The sequence below is a fragment of the Pelecanus crispus genome, chromosome 1, assembly GCF_030463565.1.
Source record: "Pelecanus crispus isolate bPelCri1 chromosome 1, bPelCri1.pri, whole genome shotgun sequence".
In the NCBI taxonomy this organism is placed as follows: domain Eukaryota; kingdom Metazoa; phylum Chordata; class Aves; order Pelecaniformes; family Pelecanidae; genus Pelecanus; species Pelecanus crispus.
The window spans coordinates 86,567,796-86,576,480 of NC_134643.1; the positions used below are offsets into that span (position 1 = coordinate 86,567,796).

At 48.7% G+C, this 8,685-nt stretch overlaps 1 protein-coding gene across 1 annotated transcript in view; it reads left to right on the forward strand.

Moving 5' to 3' along the window:
- Positions 1 to 8,079, forward strand: part of LOC142594084 (C-type lectin domain family 6 member A-like) — a 22,664-nt gene extending 14,585 nt beyond the window's left edge. The window contains exons 2-7 of the mRNA XM_075714788.1: positions 925 to 1,059; positions 2,857 to 2,973; positions 5,899 to 5,991; positions 6,611 to 6,762; positions 6,987 to 7,108; positions 7,819 to 8,079. Coding sequence (XP_075570903.1) covers positions 993 to 1,059; positions 2,857 to 2,973; positions 5,899 to 5,991; positions 6,611 to 6,762; positions 6,987 to 7,108; positions 7,819 to 7,966 — 699 coding nt within the window. The 5' untranslated portion in view covers positions 925 to 992 and the 3' untranslated portion in view covers positions 7,967 to 8,079. The remainder of the gene's footprint in view (positions 1 to 924; positions 1,060 to 2,856; positions 2,974 to 5,898; positions 5,992 to 6,610; positions 6,763 to 6,986; positions 7,109 to 7,818) is intronic.
- Positions 8,080 to 8,685: the final 606 nt, after the last annotated feature.

Below are 8,685 nucleotides of genomic sequence, written 5' to 3' on the forward strand. Positions count from 1 at the left end.
TACCAGAAAGCAGAAAAGGGAGATAAATGACAGTTTTGGAGCAAAAAATATAAACCATCCCTTTTCAGCCTCAGAAATGGAGCCTGACTCCCTGAAGCAAGCACTGCTCTGAACTTCCACAGGCTGTAAATCAGGTTGTGATAGAGATGTCTCTGCGTGTGCTCTTCCCAATAACCTCTCAAACCATCAACACCATTTTTTTTTATTCCAGTTTGCTTGTTCTCCTTCCTGATCCTGGCCTCATCCTTCTCTGTTTCTCCTTGGATATATCAAACTTATGATTATTTCTATTCCTCTGCCTATGGAAGGCTGCAACTCCCCAGTCTCACTTCTACAGGAACAGTTCCTCATTTGAGATTTTTTCCAGTGCTAGCTGCCAACTGGGGCTGACTTCCCAGGATGAGACACAGCATGGGATATTTGATGTAGCAAACGCAGCTTAACCACAAGAGACAAGTGAGGGCAGAATGCATTTTGTGTTGGTCTGTGCTGCAGGTTAAACCGGGCTAAGACCCATGATAGCTGCAAACCTAAGAGCAATGGCAGAATTACTAATAGACAAAGAAAGGCATGAAGATAAGGGAAGGAGAGAGAGAGAAAAAAAAAGGGTGAAAAAAGAAAAAAACAAGAGATCTTAAAAAGGAAACCTATCAGCCAAGAATGTGGTATGGGGAAGGAGTGCAACTTCCTTTTCAGTTGTTAGGTTCTCATTTTTCTTTTCTCTCTCAGAAGTTTCCATAGTGCTGGGGCTGATTTCCTGGGCTAAGAAACTGAAGATTGGTTCAGAGCATTTCAGAGCTCCTAGGAATTCTCAGGTTATCGTCAGTGCTTCCAGTGTTCAGCACAGCCTTCTCTGACAGACAGAGGGTGAATGAGCAGATGGGAAAGGCTCAGTAACTTATTGGTGTCTCCCTCTGAAACCAGGGACCAAAAAGGACCACCTTTTATGTAGCAAAACAAAGGACAGGAATCAGTGATCACACTGTGATTAAATGGCATCAGAAATCACGTATGCTGAGGTGAAGTTCAAGAATGCATCACCGGCTGCAGTGGTCGAAGGTAAGGAATGGGTGGGTTATTCAAGAGAAGGGGACCTTGAAGCACGGGTGGGGCTGAAGAACAGGGAATGGAGACTTTTCTTTCTGTGACTCTGGTTCCTACCTGGTCTTGACAAACTGGTGAGAAAAAAGAGTTGTCTACCACTGCATGAGCAACCAGGGGACCAAGGGAGCTCAAATATGTTCCTTACTGAACGCTCACTTGAAACCTACTGTTTGTGCTCCCAGTAGTCATCTCTGTTCATGTTGCAACTCCAGCCACCTAAAGATTCCCACCTCTCCTCTTGTAGACATTCCTTGACACTCTTACTTCAAAACATGATGACACATTGCAAGCATGCAGACTAACTGTAGGAAGCATTTTGCAAGGAGATTAACCCACTGAGTACACACAAAACCTACTGCACTTCAGTTGTGTTGGTGAGGTGCATGCATACCGGCAGTGGTCTCTGTGTCACCTGTGTGTGAGTGTGGGATACACAGATCTAGCTGGGAACAGGTTGAACAGTCAATCTGTGGACATGCAGCACATCAAAAAATCATGTGGACTGGTCAGATCTATTGTCTGAAATAGGTGGCCAGACTCCAGATCAGGATCCAGGTCCTTGTTTTCACTACAGACAGAAGCTCTGTCTAGAAAAACATGATTTGCCCAGGGAAATATGGATCTTTTCTGTCTATGAATGTTTTCTCTTCTGATAATGAAAGATGATGCTTTTTGCCCCGCTGTAATAGCCTCCCCCAAACTTTTGGGAAGTAGTCAGAGGGCTTCCCCAAACAGCAGGTTTGTGGAAGTCTTGCTCACTAGGCATGACTGGGAGGCACACATGACTGCTGGCAGACTTGGGAGTTTTGTGCTGAACAATGAATGAGGTCTCTCTAAAGCTTGTTACTATTGTCAGTCTCTCTCAAAACTTCTTTACTCCTGTCCTGTAGTGACTGCTGCTGTCTCCTTACCCTCCTGTTTGCCCTGGCTTGTGTACCTGCCACAACCTAGAACAGTCTCCTAACAAATGTTTGCTTCTGCTTTGTGAGACCCATTCTCCTGCCTGCTTCCAAACCTCCTCAGGACTGGCAGTATCCCTCTAGACAAAAATCAGGCCTTGGCAAGTCTGAATCTGATTGGTATACTTTACTCAGGCTGCTGGACACAGCCCTCTGTTCTCCCCAGGCACCCAGCCTAGCACAGCCTAGTTTTACTACAGCAAATCTCTGAACCCTGGCTTGGAAAGCAGAGATGGAAGGAAAAAAAAAAATTTTTTTTTCTCTTCCAGTGATTCTGTGCCATCATTGCTTTGCACATTTTTTGTCTCCTGCCTTCATTCGGCTTACACCAACCTTCTTCTACACAGAAAGTCCAAAAAGCTAAGGAGGAACTGAAACAGGCATAAAAAGTTTTCTAGGGAGAAGTCAACATTAAATCTTCGTGTGAATGGCTCAAGTATCAGATAGAACAATGTTGTATTTGGCAGCTCTGGGCTCAATTTAGAAAGACATGGTTTCACTCCAGATTTTGAGGCCATGTGAAGGCCTCACCCGCAAATGCCAGCAATTAGCATTGCTAGCTCACCAGTGGGGCTGGGGCTGTGAACAGTGTCACTGAACCTGACCTTCCCCAGAAACCACAGAGGTCCTCTGCTCTGTCCCAGTCTGCCCCTCTCCCAAACTGTATAACTTCCACATCAGAAATTAAACTGCATTTTTTTTGAGCATCTCTCCCTTGAGTTGTACATCCTTGGTATGCGGCCTGACTGAAGCATAGTTAACTGTGGTGTTGTCTTTGGTGTGTTCCTCTTAGTACCTCCTGAGACGAAGAGGCATGAGCACCATCCCCAGAAATACCCGCCTTGGCTCCCGTGGCTGATCTCACTGCTGCTCCTCTTGGTGTGCATTGCCCTCATTCCTGCTCTCCTTGGTGAGTATCTGCAGGCTGCTTGCAGGAGTGAGGTCTGGGGGAAGTGCTGGGAGAAAAGCAGAGAAATCAGAGCCCAGAGGGAAACATCAGACCAGCCAGGTTAGCTCAGTTGGTTAGAACATGGTGCTAATAACACCAAGTTCACAGGTTCAATCCCTGCTCACTGCAGGGGGGTTGGGCTCGATGATCTCTCAAGGTCCCTTCCAACCCAAAGCATTCTATGATCTTCCAACCAGGAGGGGGCTTTTACTCAGGAACTGTTTTGTCTTGAGAAAGGATGCAAGTGCCAACATTTGGGCTCCGAAAACCTGAATGTTGAATATCTGAAAGGTATGTTTAGGAGCCAAGTCTTTCCTGATTACTTAAACATTGGGGATTTAGGGGTACAGTTGTGACATGAGACAAACTTGTCTCTTGCAAGCCAGCCGTACCAGATGCTTTGGCCAGCTGGTATGCAGAAGCTAGGACTACTACAGCATTATGCCAGATGTTTCTGTTGTACACATCCTTTTTCTTAGAGTGTCAGAAAGAGTTAGGTGGGAAGGGACTTCTGGAGGTCTCTAGTCTAACGCCCTACTTGAAGCATGGCCATCTTCAGAATTTCAGGGTTGCTTGGGCTTTCTGTAAGGTCTCAGGCTTTTCTGCCCTGACTTTGTACATGTCTGCATACGTCCCCCAAATCTTCCACTGTTTACCCTGAGGCCTTTTCAGTGTTCCCAGATTGTACATCTCCATCTTGCAGAGCCTCTTTGGAACCACGGAAAAGTTCTCTACCTGCATACAACACAAAAAGAACTTAATTACATTCAGCAGAAGGGAAGAAGCCTGGAGATGACAGCACAAGTGTCTATACAGGCAACTGGACCTACACTTGAGCTCTCTAAGGTGCTTTGACGCACTCCATGTCCTAATGGAGAAAACAGATTTTCACAGTTAGTCCTGGCATCTCCAGGATTAACTGTGCAGTGCAAACTCTCACACCTTTTTAGTGTTAACTCATTCTACTAGACTAATTCATTAAAAGTGATTCTTGCACATGCAGTTTGTGGAGATTGTGATCACTGTTTCATTCTCATTTTCTGCTAAGGATCATTCATGGCATGTTTGCACAAATTTTCAATAAAGATGATGGATTCTGGAAGAAGGCATGTTGTCAGGCAAAATAGCTGCCCTTCCTTTTGCTGTCATTAGTTCCCAAGTCCCAGAAGCTTGTATTGCTTTGTTCCCAAATGTGTAATTTTTCACAATACTCTGTTAAATGGTTGGTGAGGTTTAGGCTAGGCTGTTAGAGTCTAATACTGTCTGGCCAGGTTCTTTTAGATATTCCACACATGGCAGGTTTAATCTTTAATGGCAAATTTACTTATCCGAGTTAGTTGATGTTACATAGGATTTTGACTTAGCAGAGTGATACACCAATGCATTTAAATAAAAACACAGGTACAAACTGCACATAGCAGAGGGTAGCAATTGCAATGCACGCTTGAATCACAATCCAAATGTGATTCTCATTACCAGTCTCTGCAATACGCTCAATGTCAAGTCCCCAGTGACCCAGAACGAATACGTGGGCTAAAGCCAGCTCAGGCCCATTGCTTTCTTCAGACATGTTTTTTTTAAACATTCAGGTTTTTATGCTATTTTGGGCTGAGCCACGTACACGCTCGCCCCATGCCCGTCTGGCTATCTTAGGAAGACATTGCCCTCTTTTTGATCTTTAGAGGGATGGAGAATTACACAGCTGGTCAATTCACTCACCTGAACTAGAACAAAGGCCACCCCCTGGTCCCCTTTGTGTTGAGATAAGGTCACTTTTCTTTGCAACAGGTGTGCTCAGCCACGCATCGCCCTTGCCCATCACCTCTGAGCCTTCTTCCATTATAGGAATTCACTCATCAGTCACGGAGGCCACTATGATTACTCTGCCCTCCTCACTAGTAACGATATTTCCAAATGAAACGGTTGATAAACATAGGCATCTGTATTACTGAGCAGACCCTGATCAGCTTCCAGTCAATATCCCTGAGTGTTTGAGTTAGTGATAAGTCCTTCCGGTTGTGGATGTGGCCTGCTGACAGCTGTCACCACCACTGTATTATTCCCCATAAACTGGCTAGTAAGTCCTAGGAGTGTGCCTTCCACGCTGGTTTCAGCAGCTCTAGCTGTATGTGATTGCCTTCGCCTGGACTGACTTTTGCTGCTGCTGAAGTAGACCCATGTACTGTGTTACTCATCCAAAGTACTGTTGATGTCTGTCTTAGGAAGAGACAAACTGTGCCACTGAAGTGCTGCTTTTAATTCACTGATGGTAAAGAGAGTTAGACAGGCAGCTTGGCTGTAGGTATCTACATGGTAAATGCCTGTGGTTGGGTGGAATCAATCCCACCCCGTCTGGCATGTCCTCAGTGTGATGTCCTTCCAGTGGTCCTTCTGCTCTCTGGCACAGAAGATTGTCTCTTTCTGCCTGGGAAGGCAGCCATACCACTTGTTCGGGCCAGTTTTCTCAGAGCCTTGGACCAGGGATCCACTAACCCCACACCTTCAGCTCCACAGCTCCCGAGGGGGCCTGATGGTAGCTGCTGGGTGCTGGGACAGACTGCTGACAAACCGCAGGCTGGCTATGGCCACCAGGCACTGCTTGGCTTCTCTGGCTTGGTTGGCCAGGTCATCCTGGCTAGATGTTGTCAGTCAGTGGGCGGAGGAGACCTTGCGGGCAACTGTGGGATGCTGGGAGCAGAAATGCCTGCTGCCTTTGCTGAGAGGGTGGCAGTTACCTCTTGTGCAATGGAAAGAGACAGCCCGAGGAGAGGCGATGCTGAGACAGTGCTTGGTGGGGAAATGGGGAAAGAAGAGTGAAGGCCAGAGATGGTGTGTGAGGAGCCGTGAGGGAAGGGTAACGCTGCCGCCTTTCCTCTCCCTGTCCAGTCGTTCCCTGCTCCCGTAGCGGTGACCAGCCCACAGCCCTGCAGCAGAAATTCATGGAGTGGCAGTGCGTCTTGGCGGTGCCGCAAGGCAAAGGTCAGTAGTGCTGGCAGGGGTGCAGGGGGTCTTTGGGATGGGGCCAATGAATGCGGGGGTCTGCTATGACAGCAGGCAGCAGTGGGAGCAGACTCTGGAGACTCCAGAGGAGAGAGGTGGGGAGAACAAGGCTTTCCTGCTAACAGCTTAGGGGGAGGAGAGGGCCATGTTACTGATGTCCTGGAGGGCAGGGTGGCTGTGAACACTGGCAAAACAAAAGGGACAGCATACAGCCACACAGGGGAGGTTAACAATGGAGCAACAGTAAAAGTGCAGCTCTAGTCAGGGAAAGAAGCAATATTCCCTGTTCCCTGGGGCTAAAGGCCTCAAGGCGACTGTACAAGGAGAAGCCAAACCAGACCACCAAAATAACTTTGTCTGTGTCAAGACCTTGAGATCATCTTTCAAGGATTACCGTGGATTTTTGTACACAAGATGTCACTGGTCATACCCCAAAGCAATTGGAAGAAATATCTGTACTATCCTTGTTTTTTCAAGCCCTTTCTGTCAGGAAATTGACCTGAGGAGAACATGAGCATTGTCCCTGGAGAACTGGGAGCCTTGCACTCACCATCTCTCTTGTTATTAGCATTCGTCTCTGTGGTCTCTCCCCACACAGGGCGAGGCTGGGTGTGCTGCCCGAGGGGCTGGAAACACTTTCAAAACAGCTGCTATTACCTGTCAGATGATCTGATGGGGTGGCCTGAGAGTGAGCAGAACTGCACTGGGATGGGCTCCCACCTGGTGGTGATCAACACCAGAGCAGAGCAGGTACGTGCAGGGCTGAGAGAGGGGCACAGCAGCCAGAGACACGGTGCCAGGCCCTGGAGGGGACTCAGAGTCCCCCCTTGCTCCTGCGGGGGAGGGGGATGTCCTTTCTGCATGCCTTCAGCACCAGCTCCCCTCTGCCACCAGCCCCACCCCACAGGGACCCCTGCCGCCTCCCTCTGCTCAGTCCTGCACCTCATGGACATTGCACTCTCCCTGATTTCCAGGATTTCCTCACTAAGGAGCTACAAAAAATCGCAAGAGCAGTGAATTACTACATCGGTCTGAGGGCACAGCTTCTGGGCCAGTGGCAGTGGGTGGACAAGACTCCGTATAATGAGATGGCAGCGTGAGTATCCCCAGATGGAGAGTGTTTAGTGCGGCTCCTGGTAGTGCAAGAGAGTAGGAGAGATGTGGGGGTGTCTGTTGGTGCATGAGAGGGAGGCGAGACAAATCCCTGTGAGAGGACAATGATGGAGCAGGAGAGGGCTGTGTATGACACCAGGTTTGCACGGCCCCATCCATGCTGGCTAGTGGTTGTTAGTTGACTACCTGTGACACGGCCATCAATGCTGCAGGCACAGAAGCAGCTGTATCTTGCCAGCAGGATGACCAGCCTTGCCTGACCTCCATACTGCCTCCACCATGCACATGTGCACGTGTATGCACAGGCCAGTGCTGTGATGCTATGGAAGAGGTGGGGCACAGGGGGAGATCACCAGGGCTGTCCTTGTTGCGCCGCAGTCTGGAGGACAAGCTTGCCCTGGAGGCAGACACATGCCTCTGCTGGGTGTGAAGCGCATGGGGTGAGCGGTGGTGAGCAGCTCCCCCGACCAGGACTGAGCAGGTCCCTGTTGTGTTGGCTGTAGGAAGAAGGCAGGTTTCCCCATGAGACTGGTGCCAGTGGGATAGCGGAGCAGGAGGAAGGGTAGTGCTTCTGTCCGTGAATCGGCATCTGGAATTTTTCTCTCTCCCCTCCAAGCCTTGCATCCTGCTGGGACCTTTTCCAGCAGTGCTCTACGGGGTACGCTGGGGAGTAACACTCTGTCTCTATCTCAGGTTCTGGCGGAAAGGGGAACCAAGTAATGTGTCTGCTGAGATGTGCAGTGGAATCCATACCAGTATCAATTCAGAAATACACAACTGGAATGATATCCGATGCGAGGACCATTATCGAATTTGTGAAGCTGCAGCAGTAAGTGTGTGACGGAGCGACCCTCATTCTGGGCTCTTGTGTTCTCTTCTCCCTGCATGTGTCCAGCAGGCACTGGCTGAAAAGAGGTTGAGTTCTCCAAGAAGAAGACACAGGAATGGAAGACTGTGAAGAGCTGTGATTTCCTTTGTCTCCTTGAGCAGAGCTTTCTGCTTTTTCTTGGGGCACACAGAGAATGTCCTCTTCTTGCATTGGTTTTGCTTAATAAATACTGATTTCCTATAGAAGGGAAAATACAGTATTAGACCAATGAAAAAGGTTCTGTGCTGTGTGGGTGTGTGTCTGTCTCTCTTTCTCTTTCCCCCTCTAAGCTGCAGGTGGTTTGTATAAGCAGGATCCAAACCTGTTGCTGTGCCAGGATAGAGCCTTACGCAACTACTGCAGCAGAAGTTGCACCCACCCAGGGAGAGTAAACCCCCCCCGAGACAACCTGGCTACACAGTCCCATTGCACACAGCCAAAGCTGTGGAGGGAGCTGGGCACAGGAAACCAGCTCTAGGGATGTTATCACTATTTGTTTCCATTGCCGAAAGCCTTGGCTGGGAGAGTAACAGGAACTCGTGCCAGCAGTCTGACCTGCACATGGCTGACCAAGTGTGAAGAGTATCCTCTCTCTGGGTCCCAAAGAGAGGCAAGAATTTTTACTAGAGGCAAGGTAACCAAGAGATTTGGATTCCCAAAGCAATCAGTGGTAGTAGTTCTGTGAACCCTGG